Below are 15,995 nucleotides of genomic sequence, written 5' to 3' on the forward strand. Positions count from 1 at the left end.
TAATTATCTCTTTGGTGCATTCTTATTATTACAGAAAGTAGGCTGTGACGGGGAGATTGATTCTAATGCTGTTGAAGATATTTGTGGGGTTTGTAATGGTGATGGTACTCAATGCAAAGTTGTAGAAAAAGTCTATAATGAACGGGGAAGAGGTATGTAACTATTTTGAAATAAAGGTTTTTATAAATAATTTTAAACCTGCCTTAAATTATTTCACTGACTATTGTGTTATGACAATATTTAGATTACGTCAAAGTAGCTACTATACCTGTGGGTAGCAGGAACGTCCTTATTGAAGAGTTGGCGCCATCCATGAATACAATTGCTATTAGTGATGTCAGCGGAAGCAGATTTTTTTTGAACGGCAACCAGTAAGTTCATGAAATAATACAAGTCACCTGGCTCAAATTTGTAATACTTGCAGTCGAGAAGAGCTTAATGGTGACAAAAAGTTTGGAGAAATCGAGGGTGTTTATAGTCATCCGGAACCAAAGAAGGAAAAGCTTGTCATACATGGCCCACTGACTGAGGATTTAGTTTTTTTCGTAAGTGATAACAACATTAAATTCCTTTACATTTTTGAATTCAAATATTCTTCACTTTTTCGTTATCGCTAGGTTGAATTGTGAGTTTTGGTTGTCTACTTGGATTTTTTTTCTCCATTTCAAAACATATAGGTGAATATTTTCAAGTTTTAAACTATGAAGAATTAAACTCAGAGTTCTTCATTGAATATGATATTTAAGATGCTTAAGATTCATTAGAAAATGGTTTACAGTACTCTCATAATAACCAGACCATTATTTAATACTCACATTTTTTTTATGAATTTTGGTTTACCTATTTCAATAACATAACAAGTTTCTTTGGCATAAACGTTCAAATTAATATAGATCAGATATCCATCAAATTATGTCATTTATATGAAATATTTTACAATGTTTGTTAGATCTTTGTGTTTTCGATACTTTGAACCCTTCTCACAACAACGCTCCATGTGAAATCTTATACATATAGAACAACCAGCATTATACAATTAAAATAATAAACATATAGTCGTTAGATATTGTTTATGTAAAAATATGAGTAGGTACATACACTATAAAGAATTATTTATATTATTATTATTAAGTAATAAAGATACAGTGAGGACCTCGGTACTATAAACTGTATAACTTAACGAAAAAACGGCAATGGAAAAAAATATATAAAAATTACAAAACCAGTACTATAACTAAGAAAAATAAGTATTTGGAGAAAAAAGAGTCGACATGATTCTTAAGCGAATTGACACTAGGCGACTCCACGTCGTTCCGCGATAAAGATTATTGCACCGATTATTGAATTTTATCTTCAAAACAGTGTTCTTGTTTGCTCATATGACCAAAATTTAGTGCAAAAAGTTATTCAACAATGATTACAAAATATATATACTTCTTTGGAGAGAAATGTATTGCCACTCTATTCACTGCTTTGTACATGTAGTTCATTATTTGAATTTAGTGCCTCATCTATTGCTCATGTCACAGTAATCTTTAAGAAAGGAAAAAAAACAGAAGCAGCCAATTATAGTCCCATCAGCTTGACCTCTGTGTGCGTAAAAATTATGGAAAGAATAATTGTGAAATATTTGTTAAATTTTTTACTGGAAAATAACGTTATACCCTCTACCCAACATGGATTTTTACCTCACAAATCAAAGTGACCTGTCTTCTTCAGTGTTTTAATCAGTGGTCCTTATCCCTTGATGAAGGCAGTCCTGTTGACATTATCTACTTGGACTTTGCTAAAGCTTTCGATCGCGTCCCGGACCATAGATTATTCTATGAATTAGAATAATCCGAAGTCGTTTATTAAAATGGATCGTTGCGTTTTTAACCGGTAGAACTTTTTCCGTACGCTCTTGTGTTTCTACTCAGCGTTGCGTGTGCTCAGGAGTTCCGCAAGGATCAGTTTTAGGCCCCGCGTTATTTTCGTCCTATATTGCTGATCTTAGCTTGCAGATTAGATCGGATCACTATGCTGATTATTACAAAATCTATGCCAATCCGCTAACTGATCACAACTCCCTACAATTGGATCTGCACTCTGTGAAAGAATGATATCAAAATTGGCTAATCCCATTAAATCTGGATAAATATGTCTTAATGCACTTAGGAACCAACAATCCTTTACTCACGCTTAACATTGCCAACCAACAGTTAAAAGTTGTTGAATACCACTCTGATCTTGGTATCACCATCACACCTTCCCTATCCTGGTCTCAACATGTCGGTGAGATAGTGAAGCGAACTAACAGATCAATTTTCCTGTTCTCCAAGGCTTTTCGCAACCTAGATTTCCAGTCTTTCTGTTATCTGTTTAAATCCGATCTAGGACAATTCGGCGCGGCCGACTTAACGGGAGACATTTTGTCGCAAAGCCAACTTGGGGCAGGAACACTTTGGCGCAAGCCAACTTGGCGCGGGCCATCTTGGCGCGAATGAACTCGCACCAGGAAAAATAGATATAAATATATAAAAATTGCACCCGTTGTTAGCATAACCTAATTTTTATAGTCTCCAACGCGTGGAGGGGTAATGTCGACTTTTTAATGGACACACGGGCGCTTCGCGCCCTGCACCCCATTATGAACATACTCCTAAACGTGGAACTTCTTGCTCTGTGGATCATTTAGTTATTGGAATTTGTGCGAATGAAACTGTGTATTTGGTTGCCTACACTTAGCATAAATAACAGGGTGCCAACCACAGTACAAACAATAAATATTGTTTATATTATATACCGACGTACTCGCGCCAAGATGGCTCGCGCCAAGATGGCTTGCGCCAAAGTGTCCTTGCGTCAAGTTGGCTTTGCGCCAAAATGGCTCGCGCCAAGTCGGCCGCGCCAAGTTGGCCGCGCCAAGTTGGCCGCGCCAAGTTGGCCGCGCCAAGTCGGTCGCGCCAAATAGTCCCATTCCGGTTTAAATCATATATTCGTCCACTGCTCGAACACGCTGCCGGGATCTGGTCACCGATGCTTATAAGAGATAACAAACTAATAATTGAAACAGTTTAGCGTAGAGCTACAAGAATAATAGACAATTAGCGAAACCACGTTCCATAGAACGTACAGCACGCAAAACGTAGAAAAAACTGTTATATCTATGGAAACATAGAAAATGCGGTGTCTTTATTGGCGATTATGTACGTTAACGTAAAATACGTTGTACGGAACGTAATTTCGCTAATTGTCTAATGTAACCATCCATTCGTAATTATTATCAGGAACGACTTAAATTATTACATCTCCCAACTTTGAATCAACGTCGTCTCCGTGGAGATCTGATTTTCGCCTATAAAGCTCTAAGTGGTTTCTTTGACCAGAAGACGCAACATTTTTTTGTGTTAAATCAAGATAACCGACTACGTGGACACCTCTTAAAACTGGCGAAAGAAAGGTTCAGGACCAAACAACGTCAATTCTTCTTTACAAATAAAATCTTCCATTCCTGGAACTCATTGCCTCTAGAAGTGATATCTGCTCCCTCTATTAACAGTTATAAGAACAGATTAGACTCAATACATAAAGTTGGTTTAGACATAGTGTAACCTAAATGTAATTAATTTTGTTTTGATGGTAATTGTCATTTTTTTTTAGTTCATTAGTAATTAATTTTGCTTTGTATATTTAATTTTGTAATGTATCTAGGTACTTGTATATGATTTTTATTTTCACACAAATTGTATTAGGAGAGCATCACAGGCTTTGCCTCTGCTCCATTCTTATTGCATAATAATTTAATAATAATCATAATATTAATCATCTACATAAAAATAAGATTCCTAACAGACATATAAGATTTGTCGACAATGGGATATTATCTGTCTAATAAAAATCGATATAGACATAAAAATCAAATGAACAGAATTAAGCAATTTGATACCCGCATCCCAAAACGTAAGATAAATGTGATTATAGAAATATATACCATTTCTTTTGGAAGAAAATTGATAGTAATTCCTGGAAAACTATTATAGTGCTAATTATTTGTTGCATCAGAGTAAGCGTTGATTTTCAAACCATTTATATAATAATAATACGTTAATATGAAGAATCAGTTAACAAAACTAATATCGTACATCTAACAGAACAGTTTTCCGATAACACTGGAATGAGGTTTAGTGTTGAGAAATCCAAGATACGACACCCTATTACATATCTGCAGCAGTCCTTAAAAACACCGAATATAAGCAAATTCTACTGGGATCGCACAATACTTATAAACAAAAACATTACAGGTACAGATCAGATATCATACTTGTAAAGAAACATACTAATGAAGCCATTTTTATTGACATGGCTGTTCCTACCACACCCACAACACAATCAAATATATATCACACCAAAATTTCAAAATATCTACATTTATTTATCGATATAAATGTAGGTAGTACTAAATCTTCAGATCTTCAGGAAGTTTCAATGTAGGTGTAATTCCAAATAGTTGTTTAGTTGAGAATTTGAAATCTTTCCAATTAGATGATTCAGTAATTGTCAAAAGGTTGTTTTCTTAGGCACAGGTCGTATTGTTTGTTTGTTTCTCGAACAGACTGATTATGTCAATCAGAAAAGGTTAGCACTAGTAGGTCAGAGTAGTGTAGGTCACTTTTCAAATGATGCGCCAATAAGTACTTAATTCTAGGATCTCGAAAGTTTTTAATACTCTAATCAATACTTGGTTTTGGTACCCGTAATGATACAAGTCTTGCCCGATTGCTGTCATTTTCGGGACAATGATGGGTCTTCAAATAATAATACTATTAATAATTTTTAATATTAATAATTTATGGTAATGCAATACTTTTAATTTAAAAAGAAATTATAAGTGTAACATTCCACACACTAATTACAGTAATAATACTAATAATACCTCAGAAATGAGTCAAATGGAAAAGCTAATAGTGGAACTCCTCAAATGAACAGAAAGCATTGCCCACAAGATTTTTTTAAAATTATTTTTAAATGATTTAAAAATCATTTTTATTAATTTAATTTGTTATGGACAAACTATGGACTCAATCCCTATGTTCATTTTTAAAAACCACAAATCAGTGCATTGTATCCAATGTTAAGCTAAAAATACACACTTGTTTTTGTAGAGAAGGAAGTTCCGAGTTTATTTTGTGTTGTATAAAGATCTCTATAAAAATGTATACATCTGTGATTGTACACATTTTTATAATTTGTTTTATGACGGTAATTCAAACAAGTTGACATTTATTTTTTTACTTCCCGAGCGTAAGCGAAGGAAGTATTGTAATCGAATGTGGATGGTAAAACGATAACCAAAATTTGTCTAACCATCCCCTCCCAAAAATTTCATGACGTCACTTCAAAATTGTACATAGTAAATACGTTTTAAATTGTATAAAATAAAATACCTTATCCTACACATGCAGTTTATGACGGCGTGTTAAGTTTTTACCGGAAACGTCCAGATTTTTGGAAAAAAAATAAAAATTACAAAACAACATTTTGCAATTTAATTTTGAATCTGTAAAATCGAATGCTTTAAAATCTTGCAGATGTTTTCAGGTTGTGATAAGCATGATAAATGTTTGATCAAAATGTATTTCCTAGTCTAGCCCCCCCTAAAAAATTGATGACGTCACCTTAAAATATTGCTGAATATATTCTTAAATGTGTAAAATATGATGAGCCTATTGACCCTTTTCCTGTAAGCAGAGTGAGTAGACATTATATAAATTCCAATGATACAGAGTGAGACAACATCGCGCAGGCGAAGTCAGATTTTTGGAGCGCCAAGTTAAAATTAACCAATGAGCGACAGATTACTCATGTGTAGCCGGTTGTATTCTGTCAAAGCGGTTTGTTGTCACAGCACAGTATAGATATCAATCAGTAGAGACAACTCGCTGTTATTACTGACCCGTTTTCATGGGTGGTCGTTTGTCTTGTGACCGTAGGAGGGCGCGCAACGCAAGGTACTTCTCTTTCTTACACATTGGGACATTGAACTGCGGTACTTTTGTTATCTAGTGACGTTAATGTGAATTGTGAAATATTTGAAATTTGGCAGTTTAGTTGCATTGGTTTTGATGATTTAAGGCTGATCTTCCGATGTAATTATTGCAGTTAAGTGTAATTTTCACAGAGACATTTTAAAAAGCTTTGTTCACGTTTTCATAGGACCATTGTTTACTGTTTATTTTTTTTTTTTGTAAAAAAATTAAATGTACATATATTTATTAGCATTTTCTAATAACGTTGAATTTTACAACCATTTACAGCCATCATGAAAAAGAAATTAATGAAACGTAAAATCGTAATCAGAGAAGCGGGCCACATCTAAATTTCAACATGGCATCCCTGTTATAGGGCGCTTAATTAATTATTTATTATAATAGACTGTGTGGTTTCTAAGATCAACTAGTTATAAAATGTTATTGTTTTTACACTATAGTGTACTAGTCTTTTCCAAAAATTCATTTGCACAAAGTGTAGTAAATTGTGTACACGAATCAATTTTAAAATGAAGCGTTTGTGATCCTTTTTAAATTGGGTGGCGACGTCTAGAAATATTTTGGACAACGACCACCGATGACGGCTTAAAATTCGGGTCAAAAAGATCAAAGGCGCCGACACGAGTTGTCCATACTGACTGTTGTCTATACTGTGGTCACAGATGCGTGCGCACGGAAAGTCACGATGGAAGTTTTACGATCTTACAGGAAAAGGGTCAATACTTGTGATTTATCATTGCATTCAAATTTTTTAGATTTGCTTATACAGGGTGTCTCAACAAATTAATGAATGGGTCAATTTATTTTATTGACCCTTTTCCTGTAAGCAAAGTGAGTAGAGATTATATAAATTCCAGTGATACAGAGTGAGACAACATCGCGCAGGCGAAATCAGATTTTTGGAGCGCCAAATTAAAATTAACCAATGAGCGACTGGTTAAGCATGTGTTTCCGGTTGCATTCTGTCAAAGCGGTTTGTCGTCACAGACCTTTGCTCTGTTGCCGGAGTGCCGGATACTATTTCCAACGTGGTTTTGAAGAAGCGTGCGCACGAAAAGTCACTACGGAAGTTTTACGATCTTACAGGAAAAGGGTCAATTGATTAATTCAGGAACGGCTCACTCCATTGTCCCAGAATAATTTGGAAGTACAATACTGTTATTTTTAGGATTACACTACACCAATCCAAGTTGTACACGTACTTGCAAAAATGTTGATGACGTCATCACAAAACTGTGTAAAGAAAAATTTCAACTCGAAAATGCTGGATATGTTTCATCGTACTTCAGAAGGACGGGAAGTTCTGTCGAAACAACTTTCGGCCAGTTTTTTTAATCAGGGAGCTTTGACCATTCGTTGCATACCGCCAATATAATAGAATGCAAACTTTTGAATTTGATTTTGACAGATTTGCATTGAATTGTTTAACCTTCAGCTAACTAAATTAGTTTACGCGTTGATAATGATAACTTGATAAGCGACAGACATTGGTTTGTAAAAAACCTGTGATTTTCATTCCTGTTATTCATAATACAACTAACGACGGTAAACAGGCTTCGAACGGGGATTCGTCACTTTTTAATAACGTTATCAGAATATTTTGGTGGTTTACGTGTGAAATTTAAAAATTGCAAATTACCAAACTCTGGGGAATCTCTGTATTGTCCGTAACTTAGATGCAACATTGAATAAGACGCCTTTTTTTGTGGCCTATTTTAATAATAATACATATTTGCAATGATAATTTGAAATGATTAGCTTTTACTTATACATAATGCGTAACAGATATTTTACCTCAGAGGTTAGATAGTTCGGCTTGCCCGTATAAATAAATCTTTAACTCACAACAAAATTAAAATATTGCGGTCTCTAAATGAAATATCTACTTTTAGAAATACAATCTTTGGAAATCCTTAAACAGTATAAAAAGCAAATGCGGTCGGGGCCAGAACATCTTAAACGTCATTTTTCTGTCATTTTGAAAATTTTGATGTAATATATGCTTTATTGTTACTTTGACGTTTGAAGTTTACAAGACTAAGGGCCGGTTTATCAATGCGCAGTTAAGTTAAAGTAACTGGCAGTTAAAGCTTGTCTGTGAGTTAACCTGTTTATCATTACCCGCTAGCTCAAAACTGGTGGTCAAAGTGCCTGATAAATTAACTGACAGTTCAAACTGTCAGTTAAAACGTTATCCACCAGTTAGTGACAACATAACCTAACAAATCCAAATAAATCTGTTATGAATTTAACAATATTTTGATGAGGACTTATGTTGTGCAACAAATTGACAGAGAAAAGATGAGAAAAACACGTATTATTAGCTGATTATTTTCCAGGTCTAATGTAGGTACCAAAAATTAAAAACCTATCTAATAATACCGCGAGATCGAAAAAGAAATTAATCGAAGTAGGCCATGCACGACAAGCCGTTTGTCGTAATCACGGTGGTAGGGTAATTTAATTTTTTTTATTAAATGTCAAATTGACAGTTTAAAATTAGAATTATGACGCCTACTTTTAAAACACATAAGAATGAATTAAAATCACCGTTTCCCAATTTTGTCTAAAATTTATCCCATTTCTGAAGATTCTAATAACAAAAAAGCTTTAATTTCGTTTGATAACAGTGCAAATTACTTTTGTCAACGTGACGATTAATAAAAAAATATTTTAAACTAAGGGCCGGTTGCATAAACGCAAATCAAAGTTAATCTCTGATTAACTCCATAGTAACGATTGTTATTATCATAGTTACAATTGTTCTTAATCAGAGATTAAATTTGATTTGCGTTTATGCAACCGGCCCTAAGACAAACGCCTTTTCGTGCATGGCCAACTTTGACTAATTTCTTTTTCGATCTCTCTGTATTTATTTATAGGTGTACCTACTTGTTTCCTTTTTAATTTCCAATACTTTTTTTCTAATGCTAAATTTTGCTTTTTCATGATTGATCACGTGAAACGCGATATACAATCGTTGAATACCGAATGCGGATCGAATCTGATGGAACTTTCAAGGTCGGGGTAGTTTTGAACTGACCAATCACAACTCATTTCCAGTGGGGTGAGCGTTACCAACTTAAGAGAGTAACAGCTAAACTTCGAGCTACGAAACTGGAAGAAACATCGTGCATTGATAAACACTTTACCTCCGTTAACTGCTAGTTACCCTTATCTGACAGTTACTTAACAGACACTTTTAACTGAGCATTGATAAACCGGCCCTAACTAAAACTAAAAAAAAGTTACAATTCCCCTTATGCCCGTTTGACAATAAACAGGTGAGTAAAAGTGCTTTAAGGTATCGAAAGTGTAATTTAGACTTTGTGACAGTGGGACGACCATGATAGTCTAAGAGCCAGTGGTCGGCTACCTGTATGTAATTGACCAGACCTTGAATTTTGTACAGAGAGTCTCCTCGATCCAACATACAAGGACTGAGGACTCACTAAGCCCAGCGCGGCTGGCGTAGCTGGAGCTCAGGTACGCCAGGTATCAAAAAATGACAAATTTTAAATGCATTTGACCATGTCTGCCATTTGGAAATTTTAAAATATATGTTTATTTTGATTAAAAAATAACCATGGCAGACCATTATCACGCGTCTAACATCGTGTCAGACAATTTTGAAAGTGCAAAAAAATATAAAATTTTCAAACTAATTTTGACCAAGTCTGCCATTAATATATTTTGTTGATTGTAGTCTTAAAATGTTATATTTATCACGGCAGACGTTTTTATTGAGTACCTATAATACACTTCAGCAGATAACAAAATCTTAACTACTAGCCGAGCAGATATATAAAAATGACGCATTATATCTTACATTTATTTCATCTGCTTGAAATTAAATTCATTGTTGTTTTTAAAAATTGATATTTCTGTAGGAATTCACATATCGTATCCGATAACTCCTGTACCTCTAGCTTTATGTCATTTAAATGGGAGTATTTGTAAAACTGTCAAATCTGTACTTGCTAAATGTCTGGAACCAAATATTGATCAGGAACCACCTCACAATACAGATGTATTTTTAATTGATGCGTTTTTCATTCTTCATTTTATGAAAGAAGTACCAAAAACATTAGAAAATATTTCCAAAAATTTTTTGCAGATGATAACAAAATATCCAGCACGAAGAATCGACGTAATTTTCGACCAATATTTGCATCCATCTATAAAAGACAATGAAAGAAGTCTACGACATGACGCATCGTTAATTGATTTCACATTTTCTGGGCCTGACTAGGTACGACCATCAGATTTTACAAAGGAGATAAAAAATACGAAATTTAAAGAAGCTGTCATTGATTTCTTTATTATACATTGGTGTACTGATGAACTGGTATCATTTGTCGGTAATCAACTGATACATTTGAACTTTCGAAACTGTCATTCTTATCGAACTGTTAATGATATTATACAATCAAATATCAATTTTTAAAAACAACAATAAATTTAATTTCAAGCAGATGAAATAAATGTAAGATATAATGCGTCATTTTTATATATCTGCTCGGGTAGTAGTTAAGATTTCTGAAGTGTATATGTACTCAATAAAAACGTCTGCCGTGATAAATATAATATTTTAAGACTACAATCAACAAAATATATTAACGGCAGACTTGGTCAAAATTAGTTTGAAAATTTTATATTTTTTGCACTTTCAAAATTGTCTGCCACGATGTTAGACGCGTGATAATGGTCTGCCATGGTTATTTTTTAATAAAAATAAATATATATCTTAAAATTTCCAAATGGCAGACATGGTCAAATGCATTTAAAATTAGTCATTTTTTGATACCTGGCGTACCTGAGCTTCAGCTACGCCAGCCGCGCTGGGCTTAGTGAGTCCTCAGTCCTTGTATGTTGGATCGAGAAGACTCTCTGTACAAAATTCGAGGTCTGGTCAATTACATACAGGTAGCCGGCCACTGGCTCTTAGACTATGACGTCCAGGTTTTTCTGACCCCGCCAATATTTGCTTTTTATGTCGTTTAGGGATTTTCAAAGATTGCTTTGTTGTTTATAGCGATTTACCCTCTTAGTATTATTAGGTTGAACTGCAGAGGTATATTGTTAACTAATAAACTGCTTAGTGGAGTTATAGATCGTACATACGTACAATTAGTTAAAGATAAACGTAATTGTCAAGTTTTAATTTACATCCTAGAACATTTTCTTGGGTTATATTTTGTAGTAGCCACTTCTACTAATAACTTTAACATCAGTAGGTACATTAAGAACTGCAATCAGTGGCGTAAATAGCACCCCCGCACCTCGCAATGCAGCGCCGAAAGGGGCGCAGACCGTAACTGAACCTATATATTTTTTAAAATGTTCAAACGAGTAAGTACATATTTATATTTTTAAATTTGTATGGGGGCGCTAGAATTATTGCTTTTATACTGTATATCCTTACTACATAAAATAATTCATTTGTAGTAATTACTTCTAAGTGCAGCATATCTAACCGCTGTATTTGTACCTCTTATAATACATCAGTTCTGATTTTAGTGTTGTCTATGTTAACTGCTTTCTTGAACAGAACCTGTTGTATTCATTAGCGTTTATAAAACGTTTATGTTGCTCGGTTGCTGATACTTAAAAAAAACTGATGTGTTTCACAAATGCAATGAATGTTGCTATTAAAGGTAGTCTCACCGATTTTAACATGTTTCAGTTTTATTCTATGTAACTAAATAGAGGGTGCCATAATTTTTTCTTAACTTTTTTACTTCCCGAGCGTAAGCTAAGGAAGTATAGTAAGCGAGTCCATCGAATGAATGGCCACTTTTATATTTTCTGGACGTTTCGTAACCCCTACAGTACGGAAAAAGTATTCTCCCGTTTCCGTGTCTGTTTGGTTTCTGTATCCATTTTTATTAGACATGTATTCTCCGAATCTGCTGGACCGATGGTTGTCAAATTTTGTGTGTATATTAGGAATGTAGATGGTTAAATGCTAACCAAAAGTTTGCTATGATCAACAATCTGATGACGTCATTTCAAAGAATTCTAAGTTTATTCGATTTAATTGTTACATAACAATATACTCCTATGTGTGGTGGATGAATCCGCTTTCAATTTTTTCTCTAACCGTTCAAACTTTCGCAAAAACATAATGCACAATATAATATCAGTTTACCGTGAGCCTAAGACACTCCGACCGTGGTGTAGCCGAAAAGAGTTGGGAGCGGGGACCAGAGGTCCTGCGTTTGATTCCAAGTTGGGCCTTTTGTTTTTTTCTCTTTTTCTCACGCATTGTGTAAAATATAATTTTATAATTTTTCAAAGAAGCGAAATAAATTTCTACTAGTTTTTTTACCTATTTCATATTTACGATAACGTTGTTCCCAATTAAAAACGATATTTAACTTTGCTTCAAACATCATTTTATGAAAATAGTGGTCAAAATCCTAAATTAACGAAGGACTATAAATCCAGTATAGCCATGGATGTAGAATCACAGGAGGAAGCATGTCTCATTTAACCAATGTTGAAGAAATGCCGACAAAAGAGTTCCATGCAAGAGCCATTTATAACCCTTTCCGTACCACATTAGGAGCGGGCAGGCATCAACAGAGGATCGGGGGCGGTGCCGTTTGGCTTAAAATGTATTTATATGGAGTAAAATACATATCTTACTATTTGTGTAATTATGGTATAAAAACAAAAATATTTCTAGCAACATAAAAACCTCAAGTAAATTTTATTGCTACTGCTTTTATATTCCATCTTATTAAATTATTTTTATTTTATTCCCAGTACACAGCAAATGCTTTCCTGCGTGCCACTGAAACAAGCAGTTTCTCGGAGGAGCTCGAAAAGTCATTTATGACCCTAGTCGAAAGCGCGGTACCAGTGCTTTTTTCTTCGCTACTCTCATTCTAAAGTTTTTAAAGTCAATGGTCTGTATTCTTTTCCTTTAATTAATATTTAGAGGCGTCCGTTAATTTTTTTCTATTTGTCTGATAGATGCTTATATGGTTTTATGTCACTGATTCTAATCAAAATTTTAGATAATGAATGATTTAACGAAAGGAAAAGGATACTACCCAGTGTAAGAAAAATTTCTAAAGTAGATATCAAATACAGTATAATGCCTCAAGTATTTTTCCATTATCCAACTATTGCAATAATTAGTGAGTGAAATAGAAGTTTTGCACACAAACTATAAGAGATAGGTACTTAATTAGGCAGACAGACGTGTACTCATTAAGAAACACACGCGAAACAAGATCCATGCAGAATTAAAGATTTTACTAACATTATGATTAATCTAAAACGTTACAGAAATTGTCCCGTTATGTTTTGAATTTGTTTCAAACGTCAATTGTTAATAGAGAGCGCATATCTTATGCTTGTATATGTATATGTACGTATAGGTATGTTTACACGATTTTTCACGTGTGTGAGAGCAGTTTTAAGATGGTCTTGCAAGAGCAAGCTGTCTTTCTGTCTTTATTGTCGCCTACTACAAAGTAAAACGGTTATGAGAAGAACGGCTTGCTTTCCCAAAACGACTTAAGAACTTGTTCAGCTCTGTGGATCAGTGTTTTTAAAATAGAAAAAAATCGATAACCTCTTTTCGAGGAATAATTGTTTTTCGAATATGGTTGTAATGGTTGTATGTAAGGTACAGGATTAATATTTTACGATTTTTTGTTCAGTGGTACGATATTTAATTATTTTCTCATATCGACTCTCGCAAGCAAAACCGTTATCGAGATAAAGCACATATCCATCTAGTTAACCAGAACTTTCAACAATTCCGCAACAATGCCACTATCCTGGCCACAGCCGCGCCGCTAATCCACCACTAAATCTTTATATTGCGGTGTGCTGATATACGATAATTAAGATCGCGCCTGCAGAATTATCTGGTGCAGCAAGAAATCGTTCATCCAGGGGGCTTTACATACGATCTTCCTCGATGTATGTGTAGCATGTGAGCGGCGACGTCCCCACGTGTTCATGAAAAGTTCATACATAATTTATTTCCAAAGCTACTTAGCACCCACATCGCATCCTTTGCCACCACTAATCCGGATATTCCTCGCTTATTTGCTTAATTGCCTGCAGAGTATCGTCACCGCCTTCACTAGAACGATGCAGATAGATTGATTGGGTGTTAAAATTTATTTAATAATTCATATGGTAATAGTTGTACAATACGAACACAAACCTAGGCGTAAAAAAGCACAATGAGTAAAGATCTGACACAGAAAAGAAATATGTTCATGTAAATACAGTGAAGTCGAAAAGACATGTAATAGTATATTACATAATAAAAGTGGTCAGGCGCCCATTACAAACGTTTTGCGAAGGTTGAGCCACGAGCGATAGCGAGTGGCGTAATTCGAAAAAGTGTGTAATGGGTTTACCACTCGAGTTCTCTTTCTACGACTAAACTTTTTTTTAGCTTTAAACAGATTTATGTCACAGAAAATATAACAAACCATTAATAGAACAGAACATTTAAAATTCATGGTAGTGTATAGTTGTTTATAGTTACAGTGCTATTATGAGAAGTTAGAGTAGGTACATTTATTTTAGTTTCATCACTATGTGTTGAATAGTTTGTCTGATTAGTGATTATAGTGTGACGTAGATGCCTCGTTATTAAAGTTATTGGAGGTGGACAAATATAACACTGTGTTGACCATACAAGTACATTTTAATACCGAATTTGTTATTGTTTTATTTTTATTTTCCGACATTGAATGGTTGTTATTTATTGCACTTGTAATATTTGCTGTCGCAGTCTTGTTCTGAATTGATATATCGACGTAGCCTTCAGCTACATCAGATGACGTTTTAGTGTTAACAGATCACCACCCACGTCTACAAGAATAGTGGCTGACGACCGCCTGAAACAATGTCCGGTGTATTTGCTTGCGTTGGGTAGACTTAAATGCAGAACAATTTCTTTTGGAATTGTACCAAACTTATTTATTCCAACGTACTGCTTTGTACATTGTTCATTTCTATAGTTTAGAAAAAAAATAAATTTTTAGAGTTCTGGCTAGAGGGGCAAAGATTCATATATTTTTTGCACATCGGGTATAAGGTATTGGACACTACGAAAGAGCATTGTGTTTTGGTTTTAGAATCGGAAATTTTAATGATGAGTAAATTCCCTCTAGTTATCAATTTTCATATTTTTCAATTCTTGCTTCCGGCAGGCGCCATTTAAAGCAATAACACAAACTATCTAAAATATTACGTGAAGTAAATGTAACTAAAAATTGCAGTACATACTTTCATAAATAAATATTTGCTATCAGAAGCATTTTTCAAAAAATCTCGAATTTGTTGTGAACTTACTGTTCGCGATTTTTTACTCCTATACATATTTAAATTAATGAAACTGTAAAATCTACGAGTATGTTTAAACAGTTCATTTTCAGTGAGGTGACAGAAGTGTTGTTTATTTGTTCACTTGCAGCACCGAACATTATAAAGGCACTTGATGATTCCTTCAATTCTGATTCTATAGTGATGTGATTGTTAGTAATGGACAAAATTTGTCACATCTCTTTTGGGAATTCTTTAACATCTGAGTTCTGGAGTAAAAATGAGCTTTGTGTTCCGATATGGTGAAGTTTTTTTTTATTAACGAGATTGTATTAAGAAATCAATCCATAATTTAGCAAAAAAACTATATACATGTCGCTTACCACAGTACAAGATACCACGTATTATTTTTCGTGTCAGTAGAATTAGAGAAAGACATTCAAAATCGCCTTTTACTAGTAACACATTTTCATTCAATTGTATGTTTCATTGAAATCCCACAATTGCAAATTCCAAACTGATGCCTTCTTAGGAAATAAGTATAAAAATTTGAACCTACATATAACCTCATTTCAAATTAAATAAACTAATAAGCCGTTAGCGCCCAGTGTAATCATATAAATACGCACATCTTTTACATGACGTTACGGATTACAAATAAGT

General features: G+C 34.2%; 1 protein-coding gene across 5 annotated transcripts in view; it reads left to right on the forward strand.

Moving 5' to 3' along the window:
- LOC135126678 (A disintegrin and metalloproteinase with thrombospondin motifs 12-like) overlaps positions 1-15,995 on the forward strand; it is a 90,431-nt gene that overhangs the window by 67,343 nt on the left and 7,093 nt on the right. For all 5 annotated transcript variants that reach the window (XM_064052741.1, XM_064052744.1, XM_064052745.1 and 2 more), the window contains 3 exons: positions 35-152; positions 245-371; positions 425-545. In XM_064052741.1, coding sequence (XP_063908811.1) covers positions 35-152; positions 245-371; positions 425-545 — 366 coding nt within the window. The remainder of the gene's footprint in view (positions 1-34; positions 153-244; positions 372-424; positions 546-15,995) is intronic.

Source organism: Zophobas morio, unplaced genomic scaffold, assembly GCF_036711695.1.
Source record: "Zophobas morio isolate AGI-343-1 ecotype UQ-CSIRO unplaced genomic scaffold, CSIRO_AGI_Zmor_V1 ptg000011l, whole genome shotgun sequence".
NCBI classification, from domain to species: Eukaryota; Metazoa; Arthropoda; class Insecta; order Coleoptera; family Tenebrionidae; genus Zophobas; species Zophobas morio.